The following is a 21,813-nucleotide window of genomic DNA, read 5'->3' as shown; positions in this document are numbered from 1 at the left end:
AATTCGAAAATTAAATTAAACTATATAGTTAGAATAGTCACTTAAATGAAAATTTGAAATGATAAAGTAACTTTAAAACATAACATAAAATGAATTCATGCCATATTTTTCAAAAAGTGAATGTCAACTAAAAAATATACATGATATCTTAATTCGTGTAGTTGCACCCAAAAGGTCCACTTTTTGGGCACTAAAATGATCATATATTTTGATTGCCAACTCCGATTAAGCCATGAGATAGATCAAATCGAAGGGAAAACTAAAAGCAATGCCCTGAGTAAAACTAAAGAACCAAAAGCCAACAAACACACTCGAAAATGAGAAAAAAGACGTTGAAGACTTCAAAAATCAAACATAAGCTCGACAAATAGAAAAACTAAAAAAATTTGACGAAAGCTTTCAGTAAAAAAAATTCATTATATCAATTGGAACTGATTGATTGATCCATACTAATCAATTAAATAATGAATTAAACTCAAAGAAATGTGAAACTAAGTTGAAAAAGTTTCGTATTGTTACCTACATTTTGTGGTGACAAAATGAAAGACAATGTAGCGAATTAAAATGAATTATGATAACATTGAATCCAAAAAAAAAATGAAAATAAAACATAGTTCCTCTCAATTATCATATTATGATTGTGTTCTTTGTCAAATCTTTGTGGCCTCTCCATTATCCCCTACTATGTGATGGAGCTACTTGCAAATTTGGGCGTCCTTTCAACCATTCCCTGCTACGTGTCAGTGTTTCTTGTGAGGGCTGTGCAAACCTGCAATATTTAAAAACATGCTCTATCCTCTTTCTTAAAAAACAAGCTCACATGTAAGCTTGTTCCCCAAATTTCATAACAATTTCTTTGTTTGAATAAGAAAAAGATTTCAACATGCTCGTTTGATTTTCTAAGGCTTAGGGTATTTTACTTATTTTCTATATTGTTATTATTTTTATTTGTGTTAGGAGATAATTTGGTTAGTGCTAAGATATATCAGGGAATGCCCTAAGCCTGCCAAAGAGGCCTCTTGCAATGGAGAGACATCACACACACATTTTTCTATCTGCAACATGTGTACCCAGCCCAAAGATAAAGCATCTTTATTCAATGAGCTATAATGAGTTAAGACAAATCAGTCATGAAATGTGAGGTTGGAAAATTAATCAGGGACCTTAGGTTTGGTTTGGAATAGTTTTAGTATTCTCTGTACAAGATGCTAATTCAATAGTTTTCCTTTTTAAGCAAAAAAGTCTAAAGATTAAAAGAAATAGCAGAAAAAAATAGCTCCATATATTATATATCAACACAGAATCATAAATCATAATTAACCACAAACATAGCTAAAAGAAAAGCAAGTATTTTCACTTTCCACACCATTTAAGGCTGTGACTTCTTGCCAGATTCTGCTAATATTTTATCAAAGATATATGCATGAACAAGTCTGATCCAAGCTATACCCCCTTTAAATGTGATGCTTATGCACCAAAAACTAGGCAATTAAACTTCCAATGCTCCTAGAACAGCATTACAAGAATGAGGTGTGCATCCTGACAAGAACTATAATTCCTCCTTTGAAGTTGGAGTTGTCCCGGCAGAAGTACTGTCTGCAAAATATTCTTGATGCTTCATGTTGACTCCATACTGCAAATCCGTAAATGAATTAGAGTCATCGAGAAAGATGTTTAAGATTAATATTCCTCTTTCAAAAAATTTAGTAGCCATTGCCCAGGAAAAACCAAAGAATAAGCTGCAAGTCAAGAATCACTTATATGGGATTAAAAAGAATGTCACGTCTTCTATAGATGCTTGATAAGTACTAAAGACAGCCACATAAATAAGGAATGTAACTCTACTTTCTGAGATGCTTAATAAACATGCACAGGCCAATGTATACCTCCCGCAATGCCATTGAAAGATCTTCAGTTGTCAAAACAAGTCGTTTATCCTGAAAGAAAAAGATAATAGATAAAAGATGCAGCTTGTCATTCAAAGTTTTGTCTAAAAAGCATGTAAACTAGGAATTAAAATCTTGGCATCATTTGCATTCTACTTTTGCAGCGGTAAGTTGATATGTGAATATTTCATTAACATGGTAAAAAGCAATCAAACAAAGGTGTTCAAACTATTGGTACTTGTAATTTAAGTTTATACTAAGTCGAGGATCAGGAGATCTGGTTGCATCTTTACAAAGGATGCTTCAAGAGCACACAAGAACAAGCCTTTTCACTACAGTCCTTACCCCATATTTTATGTAAAACCAGCTTTAATCAGTTACAAATACGTTCAATTTCCATTACTGCAGTCCAAAATTGCAGGTTTCCTTTCGCTCTGACCATGATCGACTAGTTTCAAGGCAGGAAAAATAAGCAAACCAAAAAAAAAGCATTTTTTCAAAAAAATCAGGTTAAGAGATGAACGTCTTAAAAATTGTGCATCCAGCAAAACTTGCAAAAAGAGGCTTAGAGTTTCCAAAGAATTATACAATAAATGTCAAAATTGAAATTTTTTTGGTTTGGGAAATTTTTGACAATTTGAATATGATTAAATCAGTTAACTCGTGGTTTTTTACTGAAAAAATCAGGAGGCATGAGTTTTGGTTTATATTGCAATTCTTTTGACAAAAAAGTCAGCTTAGGAAGCAAGTCATAATTATTGCCTCTATGATTTGAATAATGTTGATATTGTTTATATCAATAGTTCGATAAAAAAAACATATTGATAGTTCCCAAGATTTGTTCAAATTAATAGCTCAAAAATTAGCCAATTTCCCATGATGAATAGTCAAACCATGAAATAGGTATGATATGGACGTATTTTTTGTTAGGATTGACATTGACTTAATTTTGATGGTAACTTCATTGAAACCAAAATCCGCAGGCTTCATTTGGCTCATACTATTATTGATTTAGATAATGCCAATTACTCATGAACAACCATGCCTAACTGCCTTTGACAAATGACTACTCAATTTCAAAAAGGAAGATAACAATGCAATAATAAACACGACGAGTCTACTATAGTAATAAGTTTCTACAACAATCTAAGAGCCTAACTCAAGCTTACACATGTTCAACAAGGCTGATTAACTATGCCTGACCTTTAGGTTGGGCCAAGATACTTGTTCACAGCAACAAATATTGTCACTCTCAATCAAGATGTTCAAAAGTCCATGTCCTATGCATACGATGGTTTTTTGCCAACCAAGTATCGCTTGGTGATGAAGACGTCTGTGGGGTGATCTGGAGCATCTCAGGGAAATCAAAATGAAAGAAATTTGGACAAAACTAAGTATTTAGCAGTTGGTAAAGAAACTGCCAGTTAGCAGAGGGGGTGGTACCCGAAACTGTGGCAGTACTTATATATTCAACCCAAAAGTTATGTAATGTATCTGTATGAGGTCACAGTTTTGCCCATTTTGTCCACGGTGAAGACCATCAGTTGCAAAGAATGCCACTTCCTCTCCCATATGTTATGAGCAAAGATTACCACCCAACTAAGGAATGGAGATATTTTCAAATACATGTAAAGCTTTGTGAAGGGAATATATCATGTATATAACTTTATGTCAATTTATATCATGTTGTTGTCAGTAGAGAACAGGGAATGCCATGTAGTTGAGATATCTACAAGTCTTGGAGTTCGGTGTCGTTAATACTATGAGTTCTAATCAGTCGTTAGGGAATTGACACATTTGTAAGGACAATAATATAATGCACTAAAAAGTTGTCTCTCTTCTGCAATCTTTCCTGTTTACAGGTTTCTCCAAGTGTATATGTTGTGTGGGGTAATTATCCATGTTTGCTTAGCCTTTTATAATGCTAGAATGGTGTTTTGCAGCAGTTTTAGTCAACCACAGAGTCCATTTGCAGATTGCTCTTATGCTGAGCAGTGGAATGTGGATTGTAAGAGGATTAATCAAAAGCATTGGTGGGATGTGGAAATCTGGGATGACTTTAATTGCCGCTAGTGCAGACTTATGGAATTCCAGACAAGCAGAAAGGACAGACTTGGAGTATAGAGGAGCAGAATTCATTGTGGGTGTTGGTGTAATGTGCCGAACTATGGTGAACAGATTTTCAACTTAAAACCACTGCGATTATACCCTAGGATGACGTCCATACGATGGGATCAGGAATTTGCAGAGGGTGTATGGTGGTAGGAAAGGTGGAACAGAAACTGTATGGTAGATGTTAGAAGTTGTAATCTTTCCTTGGTGTGTTTATAAACCAAGGTTAGATCTCCTTTCTCTATTGTTATAATATATTAGGATATAAGCCAAGGTATCCTAATATATTTCTTTTTTGTTCTTTTTCCACTACATCTTATTTTGTCATCTAGTGGAATATGTGAGGACAAATATATATTGTAATTTCTAATTTTAGATTATTCCTCCTTAAGAGGAATCTCACACTTGGCCTCACACACTTATGAATGGTGGCATTCATAGACATGGGAGTTACATTCTAACTCCTCTCTCTCATCTCTATTTAAGAGATGACCCTCTTCTCTCATTTAACAATGAGGTTTCTTCCTCTTCTCAATTATTGTATGAGCATTGCTCTCTATCTCTCTCTCTCTCTTCTTAGGCTTTTCATGCCTCATTCATAATATCACAAGGGGTTTTCTTTGCTTTCCCCTTTCCAAATATCTTGTCTCATGGTGTTGGAGCTTGAAGCTTTCTCTCTCCTATTTTATGGTAATATCTTTTCATGCATTTACTCACTTAGATTCTTTCCTGGTATTGTTTATTTATAGATTTCTTTTTCCATTTCTAACATGGTATCAGAGCAGTTTAATCTTTGTTTTGAGTGTTTGCATGAAGGTATGATTCGAAGGAGACTCTTGAGAGAGATTTCACTAATTTCTTCTTTAATCTTCTTAAGATGGAAGAAATTGAATTTTTTTATTTTTTTTTGAGTTTGGCTGGTTTACCACCAAACTCGATTAACTTCTATTTGCTCTAATTTGTGCAGGTTACTTCTTATTTTCTATTATTTTTCATCTAACCCCCTTTGGAAGGCTTGCCGCCAAAGGGTTTTCCTATCTTTTTCAAATTCATATCTTAGTCTACTCATATTTTAAAATATTTTTAATCCATTTCATTTCTTGAATTTAATTTTTTTTTTTTTTTATATCTATACCTCACTTGAATGCAGAGGCTACATTCATGAAGCACATAAGTTTTTTGCATGGGGTTTCAAATATATCTATTTTAAAAAAATTGATATTTCCATATTTATTTTTCCCAGCCTGAAAATAGTTACGGCCTTCATACTTGGTACCACATTACCCTTTGGAAAACAATAGAGTGTTGCGGACCTCAATCTTCTGTCTCATTAGACCCCCTCCAGGATAATGCAATTGAGAAAGGGAAACTTTCTTGAAATGATGTCACAAATCCTCAAACAAATATAGTTAAGTGGTACAGAAATAATCCAAATGATGGACGTTTACGTCATCTGGTATAATCCTTCTATTGAGCTAGAAGTGTGAATGCTCCTCTTTTGTAATCACTGCATCTATGCAGAATATAACTATCACCTTGATGCCATCCTTCGCATCAACCCATTTTCCTGCGATTAAAGCTTATCTGGTGCTGCATAACAAGAGCACAAGGAATGCTAATTCTACTCAAGTTTCTTAAGTGGGTTCGGAGACTTAGTTGCAGCATCACGGTTGCGATCGCCATTGCTAGGAGCTGGTAACAAAAGTGATGGAATAGAGTTAAAGAGTCACGATCGAAGCGATATTCTGGCTATGTCGAAATCAAACCTCAATGCTCAAAATATTTGAAAAAATATGATGCGATTCAAATTTAGCGAATCAAAACCAGCGCGGCTCATCACTGCAACTTGGCAAGGAAAATGTCAGCGCGGTTTTGATATTTATGGCCATTTGCACAGCAGTTTCTAATTTTGTGTTCCTCTCTCCAGCATGGCATGTGAACCAAGATACTCAATTTTTTAATTTTTATTTCTTTACCAAACTAACGTCTAACTTGCAGGCGTTCTTAATAACACAACATACTATCCTCCATTTTAAAACCAGTAATTAAATCTGGCTTTAACACCATGGTCGTGCACAGGTTACGAATTTAATGGGGGATGCTAAATTTAGGCAACCTGTCTTTTCATGCAAGATTCTTTTTCTTTGTTGAGCTCTTGACAGAGGTATCATTTATTTTTATTATTGCCTTTTGTCAACCTATTTTTGGCATGTAATCATTCATTGCTTTTATCATTGCCTTTTGTCAATCTATTTCTGGCATTTTATCTTTCATTGTCAGACAAGTGCAATATTTTATTTTAAATCTCTCTTACTCCTTTACATGATTTTAAGTAAAAAATGAGAAGTTAAGGATTTTTTTTGAGAAATTTTCTTAGAATTAAAAATTAAAACTAATCAAAATTTTAGTTTTATTTTTAACATAAAAAGTTAAGTTTTTTTAAATATCCTCATTTATAATTCCTTTTTGAGGATTCTTGTCTTTGATGGTGGGCCCATCCGTTATACCTTCTCACTTGTGTTCACCTTGCATGGAGATTTTACCTGATGTCTATATTTAGTTGATCTTCCTTAAATCATATTTACTTAATGGGATTATGAGTAATCTTACACTATTGCCTTCATTATTTAATTTGATTGATCTATCTGCATATGGTTGCAGTTTTATGCTTTTATAGCATCGTTCCATGCCCATGTTGGCACTTTATGGTTTTATACCATTGATATACATGATTTATATGATATTTGTTTTGAGTTGCATAGGGAGCCAATTTTTTCAAGGTTAACTATGTAGGTCCCCTCAGTCTAACTGATACATAGTTTCCTTATCTGGCCCATGGAGTATCCCTCCATCCTATATTGGTATGCACTCATTTTTTACGGAGTTTCCCTCCATTGGATCCTATCTATTCTACTTTGATAGGATAATATCTTTATAGAGTTTCCCTCCATTTGGTTCTATTGGTTCCACTTTGAAAGTTGATATTTATGGAGTTTCCCTCCATATTGTTCCATTTTTTTTGCTCCTCAATGAAGAGGATGTTATTATTGGAGTTTTCTCTCCAAATTCAGATGATTTGATCCAATTTGAAGGCAATATGTTGTTATATCCTCATAATCCATTCTTTTGATTATCTTAACAAATCATGATAATTCTATTTTTGATCAGCATGTCTCTCCTTTATGTTATTTCCATATATTAATGTGATAATGATTTGCATTCTTTATTGCTTAGATCATGAGTCATGCATGTTATGGAGGGACGCCCCCATTAACTTGCAGTGAGATGATTCATTAAGTGGACTGTCTATATCCACGTGATTGACGCAATGTTGATGCAGATTTCATTAGTTGGCCTTGTCTGTGGTCATTAGTGCATTAGTATGTTTCTTTCATGAGAGACTTATTGCATAAAGATTGGTCATTTTGACCCATATTATGCTCATTTTTGAGCTTATGAATTATTTTAGATATCATGTTAACTCCAGTGCATGTTGGTGAACACATTCATTTATTTTTTACTCAATTTGTCCTTGTTGACAATTTTTTGAGCATATACTTTATCTTGATATCAAGTTATCTCCATTGTTTTCTGGTAACATGTTTTACTCATTGTTTCTCTATCAAAGTTTTATTATCCTTATTCAAAAGGATTTCGAATTTGCATATATGATGGCATTCTACTTGTGGATATTTGTCTTGTTGTTCTTTTTTTCAGGTGGTCCATCAAGGAACCTTCTCAATTTTTCACATATGAAGATGTCTCTATGCTTCCACTTGATCACATTGAAAGGACTCATGTACTTCTCTTGGATCTACAAATGTTCCATATGGATTGAAGACAATCAAATTACTTCATATTGAAGATTAAGTTGCAGATTTTTGTAAATTATGGGTTTAATACCCTTTGATGTCATTACCCCAAGTAAAGATTAAAGGGGGGTGTTAGAAGTTGTAATCTTTCTTTGGTGTGTTTATAAACCAAGGTTAGATCTCCTTTCTCTATTGTTATAATATATTAGGATATAAGCCAAGGTATCCTAATATATTTCTTTTTTGTTCTTTTTCCACTACATCTTATTTTGTCATCTAGTGGAATATGTAAGGACAAATATATATTGTAATTTCTAATTTTAGATTATTCCTCCTTAAGAGGAATCTCACACTTGGCCTCATACACTTATGAATGGTGGCATTCATAGACATGGGAGTTACATTCTAACTCCTCTCTCTCATCTCTATTTAAGAGATGACCTTCTTCTCTCATTTAACAATGAGGTTTCTTCCTCTTCTCAATTATTGTATGAGCATTGCTCTCTATCTCTCTCTCTCTCTCTTCTTAGGCTTTTCATGCCTCATTCATAATATCACAAGGGGTTTTCTTTGCTTTCCCCTTTCCAAATATCTTGTCTCATGGTGTTGGAGCTTGAAGCTTTCTCTCTCCTATTTTATGGTAATATCTTTTCATGCATTTACTCACTTAGATTCTTTCCTAGTATTGTTTATTTACAGATTTCTTTTTCCATTTCTAACAGTAGAATCAGTAATCTATTCCACCAAGCAAGAGTCCGTACGTCGTACGATGGTGAGGATTCAGAAAGCCCGTACGGTGGAAGTCTGTACTACAAATGTATGGGGGGGTCTGTACGGACAAGCAAATTGAAGTCGTACGGTAACTTGCAGAGGGTCGTACGGTAGCTATAGAAGCCTGTACAGGTAACAATGGAAGCCGTACGGTAGATAGATGGCAGGCCATATGAATAGAGGGTGAGACAATAGGCGGGTAAGATGGCCGTATGGGAAATTTGAATGCCGTACACTACTCCGGGATGATGCCAATGAAACCGTACGGTGAGTCTATAGTGCCTAATGCTGAATAGTAATACAAGTTACTTAGAATTGCACAATTTGCATACGCAGAGTTCACTGATTCACCAACAGGAATAGATATGCAATTAAAGTCCACAACTTGCCAGATACAAACCAAGAATACCATCGGAATAGGGTGAGGGGTTGAATCCCACCGAAACCGTGCAAGCCAAATAGGGAAGGTCTTTCACTTCCAAAATGGCAAACAATGCCGAACTCCAACAGGAATCCACAGTACAGAGAGATATAATCCAAAAGCATGCCTACAGACTACCTACAAGCCGCGCTTAAATACCCATCAGAATAAGCTTTCCGAGAGTGTACAAAGTTAGCCAACGGCGACACAAACTACAAAAACTAAATAAAAATGGGTCCGAGATAAAATAAATCAATCGGCCCCTTACAAAGATTAAATAAGTACATTTATTTTATGACGGGAACATTATAGTTGGGTGATTCATACCCAACAAGCACTGAAGGTTAATATTTGTTGTTATAGAGATTGGAGGAGTGTTTATTCTGTACTTTGCAGTTGTGAACAGTAGATAGTGAAATTCTTCATTGGTTTATGATAGACCTTGTAATGTATAGCAAGTGTTTTTATAATGTTTTCAAGTTTCACGAATGCTTGAAGTAGAAATTTAGTTGCACAATGCAAAGTGAATGTTATATGATTCTATCATTTACACATACTTTCATAGCTAACACAATAAAAAATTTCAAGTGGTGAACCCCACATCAAGTGTTTGATGAAATGCCAATGCAAAGAACTCAGGAATTTTAAGTAAAAATCAGACTCGGGATCATTACAATTAAGGCACAGCACATCTGTGAAGACCTAACTAGAGTTCATTAGGTGTAGAGCAACTTCAGTTCCAAGCATTCTAATGGTATAGAATAATTTGAAAGATTCAAAAAAGTAACCTGGTATATCCATCCATGCTGAAAAGAAATCAAAAAAAAGAATATAAGATAGACTGTGATAAATGATATCAACAGCTAAACGTTGATGTAAACAAGGCCAAAGGCAAAACAAAGGGATGCATAGCCAACAGCCCTTTTGTGATGAATCTCTAAAACCATATTAAGTCTATAAAAGTTTTAAAACATCAAAATTTTCTTCGAAATACAATACCCTGAACCATCATACACTTATCTCCCACTAGCTCTGGGTTTGCACCAATCAGAAAGTTCCTTGAAGGACATGATGCATTTCAGTCAAGATAAAATCATCTCATTTGAATGTGAACAATAAGAAATTGACATCATTATTTTGCAAATGCTTATTCCTGGGAGTCTTATCATCAACTACTGCTGGCATAAAAGCTGGTCTGGATCAATTAAAAAATGGGTTAGATTGTGTTATTAACTTGTTTCCCAAAATGTTTCAACCACTAAACTTTTCGATTGCTGATCTTCTGTAGTAATGCCCTCTTGTGAAATATGAGAATAACTTTGGTATCCTTGTGATATGCTGTCATTTTCTTGGCCTACATAAAGACAATGTTTATTTCCAAAGTCGTATGTTTTATGTAATACAAGTGCTGTTTCTCTCCTTACCTCTAAAATAATTTAACATCTTCCATAGCCAAGGATGATGTGTGGAAATCTTATGTTCATGTGGTAATTGACTTGTGAAAATTCCACCTCAATGTGGCAAATGGGAGACCTGCCATTTCTCAAATTATGGTATTTCTAACAGTCTATCAAACGCTTGATTTTCATCCCCTTCAGCACTATCTGTTTGTAAGTCAGCTCCGTATTCATCTGAAATTATTCTCCAATAACAAACTGGGTTTCACTCTCTCCATCTATACTGGTTCTTCTATTTCTACAGCTGTTCTGAGATCCCAGAATCAAATGCATCCTCTCATTTTTCCAGATTTATCTCTGCTATCCTTCTAGGTCAATCATCCCATCATCAACTGATTCATAAACTATTCACCTCTCCCACTGATGAACTTTCCATTGTACAACCTGGTACTTCTACAGGCTGACACCTCGAGTTGTAAGTCAGAGATTGATCCATTGGATGGAATTCCACTTATCCCATTATAATACTTCATGTTATATTGTTTCATTTCCTTATGTATAGGAGCATATTCTTTCTGTTAATGTGTGCCTATTTGCATTTAGATGACAGCATAAACCAGGCAGAACTTTTTCAACTCCAAGCGTAAACTAGATTGTGGGATGTTTTACACAAATGGCAGGCTACAAGATGCTTCCAGTTTGTAGACTGTGGAAGCACACATCATGGCAATGGAATTCCATTTTTTGGTCCTCCTCTCTTAGGGATAAGATGGTTCTAGAGATTATGTATCCAGAAAATCATTGCCCCATCTCCAGAAAATTAAAAAATATCAATAAAAGGAATCCCAACATATGGACATCTCTTAAATTAAACAGCAAGCTATAAACAATCACAGGAAGAAATGACAGTGCAAAAGCCAGCCAATGATCCTGTTGTGAGATCTTCACACCATTGCCTCATTGGGTATGGGGACCCCCTCTTTTCGTAGTTGTTGTTAGTAGGTTAGGTGGTAGAGTAGATTGGCAGTAGTTTAAGGTTTTGCAAGTCTCTTGAAGTTAAAAATATTGGTTAGGAAGAGCCTTTGAAATACCCAAGCCTTAGAGAGATTGATCGAGGAGCACTTGGAATAATGATGACAAAAGGGAAAAGCAAGAAGTTTGTAAAGTCCAAGCAAAGACCACAGTTGAAACCTGACTTAGTCATTTACGGAATGCCCACATGAGCTTGTAGAATCCGAATTGCATCTCGTGGCACTTGCCACATCCCTTTGGCAGATTCAATGAACCTGCCTTATGACTGAGCCAAGTCCACAGGGTACATGAAGCCTCTATTTCCACCTGCCACATGGAGCTTCAGACTCCACCTTGACACATAGACTCCTGATTTCTGCAGTCATAATTGCCACATCCGAGCTTGATTTCCACACTTTACTTGACACATGGAGTCCCTATTTCCACTTGCCGCATGGACCTCTAATTTCCGCTATTTTGGCATTGCCACGTGAACACACTTCATTTTTGGCACTTGCCAATGAACATAAGATATCCACACATCATTCTTGGCAATTGCCACATGAGACTAGGATTTCTGCCACTCCCAAAAGGCATATAATTCGACGACAATGGATAAGATGCTCAGTGAAGTCGGCCTTGGAAGATTTAGAATCACTGAACGCTAAGCAAGTTTTAACTATTTGCAATCAAACATTTAATGATGATTGATTTTATTTAATTGCCAATAAACTTCAAGGTCCACAAATTTAACAAGGAGCCACAAATTTAATACCAGGAGCCATGATTTTAATGGAAAGGGTGTGTATTACTTTAACTTTGTTTCAAAAGACTGGGTCGGTCTACATTGAGGACACATACCCCTTGATCATAGTGGCATACATATAATTGCGTATTGAAGCCACTTCAACACCCAATTCAAATCACTTGCAGATCTAAATCAAGTAAGTGCAGCTGAAAACTCTTCAAGAAGGGCAGAGAATTGAATGAAAACAATGATGGTTTCAAGGACATTGCACAACAGACCAGGTCAAATTTAAACCAGTAACAAGCTATTTTGGATAAATCAAGGTTGTTTGGCATCGAATTCTAATTGCAGTCTTGGAGACATTAAAAGGTTGAAGAAGACATCAAAGACAAGTCCAGATCTTGTTATTTGACATCTGAAATTCAGAAGTAATCAAACTAGGAGTGAAAAGCAGATCTTTCTAAGAGTGAACACTCCAGATTTAGGCATCAAGACTCAGAATTTGTTCATACATAGTGATGTAGGTATAATTCCCTTTGGTAATCCATGGATATGAGAGGTTGTATGTGCATTTCAATAAGGATTTCTAATGAATATTATGATTGTAATAAATTTTAGAACTATTTGAGCAAGGTTACCGGGAGGAGGGGTACTTGGAGATGGTATTTTTTTTTTTGTAGTTGAAAGAATCTATTACTAAATACAATTTAGTAAAATTGTACAACTAAAAGACTGAAGTAAACACTAATAGTAATGTCACAATAATATAGAGTCAAATAGTTCAAAACTCACATTACATATCTCATAGTCATATGATAGATCTGATTTCTGAATATCGCATATGATCGTCATCATATCAGGTTACTAATCGCTGAGATAATCATTACATATTCAAATTTTAAATTCATAAATATATAGTTTGATGTTGAATCGCTGATATGCAAACAAAAAACTTAGAAATGTAAACAAAAATCAGAAATCTATCTAGCATCTAGTATGATGATGACACTATCGTCTACTCCACAAGATTGTGATCCACAAATTACAAGTTTCAATAAATTTCCACAAATGTTTGTCTTCACTAGTAGGGTTGGGAATAAAAATAAAAATAATCTAAGTTGCCGATTCGGGTTCGGGGATGGATTTGGGCTCAGGGTTCGGGTTCGTGGGTTTAGGCGATTTTTTTTTCCCATTTGGGTTCATGGATGGGTTCATGAGAGTACACACACACACACACACAAGAAAAATATGCATAGTTGCAAAACAAAGTCATTTCACAATATGAACAATTGTTGCTTGATCATTGATCAATGCCAAATGTCAACAATAAACATTAAATACTCGCTCATTAATCTATCTTCATAATTGTAAAGAAAATTATACATTGAATTACTAAATTGCAGAATGAAATTGCAAAACATAGACTAGTTCATTGAATAATACATTGAATTACTAAATTGCAAAATAAAATTGCAAAACAAAGACTAGTTTATCAAATAATAAAGTTTGAAACATGATGATAGATGACAAGTGTGTAGTAGTTTATCAATAATCATAGTATCAAATGCCCTTCAAGGGTCAAATGGAACATCATAAAATGAGGGATCAATGGCTTCATCCCCATTGCAACTATATCTAGATCCTCATCATTGGAACCCAAGCTGGTTCCACTAGTCCCATATGCTGCTATATCATCCTCCTCCTCAACATAAGAGATTAGATGAGTGAAATGTTTTTTATTAAGTTGTTTTTAGAGTTACATAAGAAAACAATTAAAAAAACACACTCTTTAAAATTGTTTAAGCCCCGGGATTGTTGTGGGTTCGTCCGGGTTCACTCCAGCAAGGTCCCAGACAAACCCAAAGTCCAAACTAAGGATCCTACCCAGACCCGCAGCGAACCTGAGGGCGAATCCGGACCCGTGCAAACCCAGACCCGAATCTGGGCAACAAGGGACAAATCTAGCTTCTTAGAAAATAACGAATGATGTTTATTAAATTAAATATTTCAACTATCCTTTAACTTATTAAAATAAAATATTTTTAATGATTGTTGGTTGGGTTGGATTCAAGATTTATGGAATGAAAATGAAAAATGTTTGTAATGTTTTCTAAGTTATTAAATAAAATATTAAAATAAATGAAATCATTTAATCATTTATATTGCCATTGGTTTTGCATTAAAAATTATTAGGGCCAAAATACATAAAATAATTTAATATTATATTTTAAATTTAGTTTTTAATCAAGAGACTCCAAGGAGACTTCACTTTTTGGATTAGGAAACTTAGAGACTTCGTCATGAAGTCTCCAACCTTTTTTGAGGTCTCTGGAGACGCTAAAAGTCTCTGAGACATGACTCTATCTCCAAGTGGGGGAGACAAATCTCCATGTAACACTGTATTTAAGCCTGAAATCTTCATTAATTGAGATAAATTCTGAATTTTGAAGACATGGAAATCATTGAACCTTTCTATCGAAGGTTTGATTCCTGAAGTACTAACCCTAGTAACACTAAGATTAAAATGTAAATGTCTAAAGGATTGTGTTGCATGGCAGGTTAGATATGGCAGGAGCTAAGGATGGACAACAAAAACTAGGAATGGGCAAATCTACAAGTAAAGAGGAATTATCATCAACTTGAATTCCATTCGTGAATCCAATTTTGATTGAATCAAGAACAATAATTCAAGTATGAAGGACCTCACCGCTTCTTCAAGTGTCAAATCAAGATCGGAACATCAAAGATGACATCAAGAATTCAAGAACAAGCAAGTTCAAGTGATGTCAATGAGGAGATTTCAAGGTGAAGGATTCTAAGGGATAGGAAGGAATGCATGAAGAATTTTGAGAATATGAGCCATCGCAACTGAAAGCTTGATAATGTTGAGCATCAAGAGATATTTATCAAGTCTACAAGATAAACAAGCTGAGGTGGCTCCTAGTCATCTTTAACAAATCAGAACGTGGCAAGTGTCCCAATGGGAGAGCTGAACAATATTGTGTCCAAATTCATTGAATTTGCCTAAAAGGGAAAAAGTCAAAGAAAATTATCTTCTAAAAGAAGATTTATTGTAAGCAAATGTGGCATTTTACCATTGGCCAAGTGATTGATGCTTTCTTTTATACGTTCCTACCTAACCCATTTTCTTACTAGCTCTTCAAAGTAATTTAATTTTTCTATTGACCCACAAGGTGGTGCTTTGATGTAATTGTGTTAGCATTTAACATGTATTAGTGGTAGTTGTAGAGACCCTAATTTGGACTTCAGCAGATTAATCTTGGTCATTGATCTTGTTTTAATCTTGGCCATTCATTGTACTAAAACTGCCTACATAAGACTTGCTCTCCTCATTTGTAAGAGAAATTTGTTGGAGAATCGTTGCTATAATACTGCAAAAGTTCTTCTTTCTTCATCGCTGGTTTTCATGGTGAATGTTGTGACATTTGGAGTATTGCATGGTTCCTTACATTCCTCATTTAGAATAGCGAATTTGATTTCAAGTGCTCAGTGTTAGAATTTGCTTCAAGAAGTTTAGTTGGATAAAAGTTATCGTGGATGTTTCTTTGTTGAACTTGTTTAGACCAAATCACTAGCTACTTGTTCATATAAGTTTTCCTTGCATGGTTGAATGGCATATTAAGAGCTTAACTTCAATTATTGCTTAAACATTGATGCATCTGTGGATGGTGTTAGTGGTGGGGTAGTAATGTGAAAATCATTCATTCACCTTTGAGTTTGGTTGAGTTGATGAAAAGACGAAGCCTAGTACAGTCACAAAGATTTTCACAATCCCTTGCAACCTAGAGGTTCATTTGGATTTCATTTTGCAAGTTGAATATCAGAATTATTCTTTGCACTCATAAAGCCATGAATTTGTAAAGTTGTAATGATCTGGTCTTAATATGATCAAAATGAATTAAATCTTGACTTGAGATATTTTGGCAAACAGTTGGAATGTAATCTTGGTATTAAGCTCTGATACCATTGAAATGTTCCATGTCTAATCTGATCAGAAATTTAAACTCGTGCTGAAGGAAATTTTATCAAACAGTTGGTGTACACATGTTGTATTACATTATGAGGCCATTGGTAATAAACTGACTCCAATAATGTATGCCAATAGTCTTCAGAAGATGTTCAATAACAATAGCAATGCTAGGAACAAGAAGTCAGTTTATTATTGTTTACAACAGAATAACTGAAGTATGGCAAGGGCAGTAGAATTAATTCAATACCAGTACTTACAACAATTGATTATAACCTTACAAAACAATAACTAAAGAACCTGGAGATTGGTTGCTGAAAGTGACAGTCCACGTGACCTGCTATCACCAAGATAATGCCGACTACACTGTTTGACTGCAACCCGTGGCCTCTTGCTTGATGTGGACGTGAGATACTGTTGCCATGAGTGATCCACCCCGATGGCTGCTACTGCGAACGGAGGAACTCCTGCACATCTGTTAATCTACACCCACAACGTCTGTTAATCTACACTCGCAGACTACACCCTCTCTTCCAAGCGATCTTCACTGGTGTAAGGGGAGGATACCGTGTATTGCTAGGCACAGGATTGACGGCTAGACTGTGGCTACAACTCGACACTCTTCTTGCTCTGCTACAGATTACCCAACTGATTGCCAGTGTAAAGTCATGCATTCAGTCCATACCCACTGGATTCTGTTCTGGTCATTACCATTCTCTCTTAGCCGACTATAACAGCCGTGCAACAGTATGAAGGAAAGACCGATACAGCCGACTTTGGTTTCACTGTATAATCTGACAAAATAACTTACTTCCAGTTCCTTAGATGCTGTTACTTCGTTCTTGTCGATATCTGCCTGAATTTGTATGCTAACCCAAAAATGAGGTGCTGGGGTGACGTCCAACTTCCTCACACAACCCGAGGGGTTTCATCCTCAAAGTTACCAGTCACATTAAAGCAACCGCCTGAAACATTCTTTAATATTTATCATATTCATTGTGTGAATCCCAATGCAAAAGGCTTCCTTTTATCACCTCGAAGTGTGGGGAGATCCAAACAACTGAACAATGTGGGATAAAAGACTATTTCGTCTTTTAGTCACTTAAGTCAATTTGTCCTAAAGTGACTTTAAATAGTAAAGTACTTTACATTTCAATCCAATTAAATAAAGTGACTAAAACCTTAGGATTTCCTATTTAAATCTCCTCAACTGAAACCCAAACTCCTGTGACTAGCTGGCATCCTAAAATGTAAGTCATTAGCCTATCAAACAACTGAACAATGTGGGATAAAAGACTATTTCGTCTTTTAGTCACTTAAGTCAATTTGTCCTAAAGTGACTTTAAATAATAAAGTACTTTAAATTTCAATCCAATTAAATAAAGTGACTAAAACCTTAGGATTTCCTATTTAAATCTCCTCAACTGAAACCCAAACTCCTGTGACTAGCTGGCATCCTAAAATGTAAGTCATTAGCCTATCCGGATGGAAAGATAGACCAACTAGGTGCCATTAAGGCTAGCGCAGAGAAGGGGACATTACAAAAGTCAAGTTGACAAAGCCTTAGTGAATTAAAAGTCTATTTCTGATACCAACATATCACATCATTACAACAGACTGAGTATCCATAAATAAAAGGAACTTTAAAGTCACCTCTATGATCTTTCCTTGCAATCTTTAGCATACGTAGTGTGTTTGTTCAAGAGAGAGTTGGAAATTTAGTATTTCATTTGGAATGCTAAGTATTTGATTCTACATGATGTAGTGGCCTAAAACTCACATCAATAGAGTTCTTGTAAAATGGATGAGGTAGATCCTGAGTGAAATTCAAATTATTCGAAACAAATACCTATCTGCCATGGTACTGCTAAGTCAAAGTAGCCCCTCGTGGACTTTGCAACAATGAAAAAACAGAGAAAAAGACAAAAGAAGGGAAAAACTCAAAATAAGGACACCTGAAGGGTAGCTCTAAAGAACGAAGCAAAGCTGATCTATTCAATAAAATATAGACAAAAGTTCTAGACGAACTCAAGTTTTTATCATCATTTTTTTGTCACTTATACACAATAACTGAAAAAATTATGTCTGCACTTGATGTCTGCAATCTACAAATGCTTTGAAGATATCATGAATGAATAAATCTTTTTCCTATGATCTATCATGCTGGTTAAAAATTTATCCTCTTATCGCCTGATTTACCTTTTGTTGCTTGTCTCGTTTTTCCTTCGATACACCTGCCTGCCTAGCTTTGCAGAGTCTGAAACAAAGGGCAAAAGTTGAAAACCCTTATAAGTAAAAGAATTAGAGGCTAAAGGAAATAAGATCTGCAATGAATGAGTCAGAGATATTTCATTAAACAAAATCATTACCAACCAGAACAGGATCAATTGGCTACATCCTATAGAAAGTGTTAACAAGGTTTCCAATGGAAGGCTAGAGCGCAACATTAATTAGTGTTATTTCATAAATAATATATACTTAATTTCAATCCACAAATATCTCTATTCACAGAACTGAAAAAGTGAATAGAAAATTAATTTCAATCCCTAAATATCTCTCTTCACAGAACTGAAAAATTGAATAGAAATTTAATTTCAATCCCTAAATATCTCTCATCACAGAACTAAAAATTGAATAGAAATTAATAAACCATGGTCAACCAATACATATTTTTCAGGGGCACATTGTAGCCTGTTCCCCCATAAACGAGAAAAATATTCTGTTCAAGTAAAATATTCTACCCTTAGTGCCTATACATCATACATCCAACCTGTAATCACAACAACCAAGTTGCATAAGCAAAGCACTACTCCAAAGGGAGCAAGCAAGGAATCAACATGTCCTACATTCAAAGGTCCTGCTCTATACTTGAACCAAAGAGCTAAATTATGAAGAAAAACATTTTGTTTATGATTCAGAACTTATTTTCTTCCCAAACTCAGCGTATAATTTTCCACTATACTGCACTTTCCAAGTGTTCTTGTAATTCTTCAACAGCAGTAAAGTAAAGGAGAAAAAACACTTATGCGAAAGGTAAAGGAAGCATTAAAAGACCTCCCTAAATCAATCTCAAACACTTCAAGGTCCATTTTCCAGCATTCTCCTCTAACAATTTGTTAGCATGTCATGTCCTCGTTTCAAATAGATTTTAAACATAATATATTATTAAATAAATAACGATAATAAAATTAATATGAAAATACGAAAATAAATAAACTAATAATAAATTAGTATGATCACAATAAAAATAGTAATTAAATTAAATATAAATATAATAAATAATAAATAACAATAATATGATTTAATCTGTCATCAATATAATAATATGATCTATTATTAACATGATAATATAATATTAATTAATACAATAATTTTATCTTTTTTATCAGTATACAATGATATATATTAATATAATGTTTTATTAACATAATAATATAATATTACTTTTCAAGAGTCTCAGCCATTCAACTCATGAGGTATTAAGAATATTGAATTCCAAAAATGGGAAAGAGGGAAAACAAGGATCAACACATTAACATATGGAGAATGCTAATAGTCGGAAAGAAAGAGATAATAACATTCATGACAAAAATCTAACAAGTACAAATTGAGATTGCATGAAGAATATAGAATCCATGAAACACCATATCCAAACTGTAGAAACTTTGCAAATAGATGCTCAAGCAATATTGAGACTTGCCAACAGAATAGATTTTATTGATATGAACCTTGATGAATTTGTGCCAGGCCTGAGGAGTTGAATTTCATCAAAGTGCGCCAATTATTACATTGGCACTTCAATATTTTGAGCCTAGCAATTATATCCATGCTTCCCTGATGTAAACATTAGCAGAAGTAATAAATGTGGGTCCCAAACATATTTTGGCAAAATGGCTCACAGAGCTTTTTGCAGTCTCCACAAAATTAGCCCCTCTCCTATAAAATAGGAGGCCCTCCTAAACATTAGGAGACTACCTTTGACCCCTGGCAACATCAAATAAACTCTTGAAATACAATCAGAAGATGTCCTGTGAATCTGCAACCCTTGGGTGGGCTCCCTAAGCAATACATTGGCCTACGTGAACCCAGATAAGAGGTCAATCCTGCTAGAAGACTTGCACTAAGGAGACACAAAAATGGTGGCACTACAGCAGAGCTGCCACTACACGCTATGAAAATCAGAAAGATTATAATTATGATTCAACAAGAAAGAAACAAAAGAAGAGACCCAAATGATGGTACAACACGTAACTATTTTCATTGGGATGAAATGCCTGCTATGAGGGCAGAAGGAAGACCCAAATGAAGTAAATCAGCTGAAATAGTAAATTGTTCTTTAATAACTAATTTGCAATACTCTTTTGAACATCAAGCATATGTTTAACACAAAGGAAGACCGGAGTGGGTAAAGGGTATGTAAGCTGAAAATGAGACTTTAATAAAGAATAGATCTCGGGCTCTTACAGAATTACCTCTAGGAAAGAAAAATAATGGCTGTTGGAGATGGTCACTAATGTCAAAGTGTGTTTTGTTCAAGAGAGATTGTTGGAAATATGGTAATACATGTCAGAGAGAGATTGTTGGAAATACTGTCAGTGATGACAAAGGTGCTTGATGTTAAAATTTGGGAGATTGTTTGTTGTGTTCTTTAATTGGAGGCACTCGTGGAGTTTTGTGTTTGAAAGAGGTGTAATGTATGTCCCTTGTTAGGAGCATAGGCTTCCTTTTATTTGTTAGTGTTTGTTTTATAAATAATTAAAGAGGCACTCGTGGAGTTTTGCTGTTTTGAAAGAGTTGTAATGTATGTCCCTGGTGAGGAGGGTAGGCTTCCTTTTATTTGTTAGTGCTTTATAAATAATTAATCTAAATAATAAATAAATTATAAAATTATAACAAGAGTTTAACTGCTAAGTTTATTAAATCAGTTTCTTGGGTAAAATCCCTTTTGGTGGTTATTCCCTCAAGCACTCCTTGCCCAAGTTGTGATGGTTTAGATTGGTATATAAATATATGTGCAAAGTGAAAAACTTAGTTTTGGTTGCATCAAATGAATGCATGGAGCTCATGTACACTAATCCAGGGGTTCAGATTGGACAGGATGCCAAACATCTATTCATTATCTGAGTCTCTCATTCCTGGGCACTTGAAATGAATGCTTTTCTTGGAGGAGAATCCAAGAGCTTTCCAGCAGTAGCTTTCACATAGAGGAACAAGAGCCTTCCTCCTACGTGTCCAAGATGGCAGCAGGAGCAAAGAAGCTAGTCATTTTCCAGTCGCAGAAGTCAGATACTCTTATTGCCATTCGAGTGGCAGGGCAAATATAGGGTTTTGATCAGGTTGAAGTGATGCAGGCAAGAGGCTCCTTGAAGATCACAAGTTTCCAGGCTTTTACTGCTAGTGCTTTTGAATGCAAGATTTCTTTGTAACATCGACTCACATCTGATAGGTTCATGAAGCAGTGTATACACATCCTCATTGTATGAATTTGTGAGTCCAGTTTTTTAATGTTTTTGTATGAAAAGCAAATTTGTTCCATGCCAGACCGTGTTATTGTATCAGACTTGAGGATGTGAAAAACGAATTGTCTTTCCTTTTGTGGATTTTCTATAACCTGTGAAGCATGTAGTTGTTAAAGAGTTATAATACTCTGAAATTTAGAATTAAGAC

At 35.0% G+C, this 21,813-nt stretch overlaps 1 protein-coding gene across 1 annotated transcript in view; it reads right to left on the bottom strand.

Moving 5' to 3' along the window:
• Positions 1 to 1,260: 1,260 nt before the first annotated feature.
• TAFII15 (TBP-associated factor II 15) overlaps positions 1,261 to 21,813 on the bottom strand; it is an 85,191-nt gene continuing 64,638 nt past the window's right edge. Inside the window, exons 5-7 of the mRNA XM_089807886.1 lie at positions 18,346 to 18,403; positions 1,887 to 1,937; positions 1,261 to 1,633 (exon numbers count right to left, since the gene is read on the bottom strand). Coding sequence (XP_089664012.1) covers positions 1,550 to 1,633; positions 1,887 to 1,937; positions 18,346 to 18,403 — 193 coding nt within the window. The 3' untranslated portion in view covers positions 1,261 to 1,549. The remainder of the gene's footprint in view (positions 1,634 to 1,886; positions 1,938 to 18,345; positions 18,404 to 21,813) is intronic.

This window comes from Cupressus sempervirens, chromosome 10, assembly GCF_028749045.1.
Source record: "Cupressus sempervirens isolate cs-2001-9-10 chromosome 10, ASM2874904v1, whole genome shotgun sequence".
NCBI lineage: Eukaryota > Viridiplantae > Streptophyta > Pinopsida > Cupressales > Cupressaceae > Cupressus > Cupressus sempervirens.
Note: the sequence above shows the minus strand (reverse complement) of the source record. Positions and strands in the feature narration are given on the sequence as shown.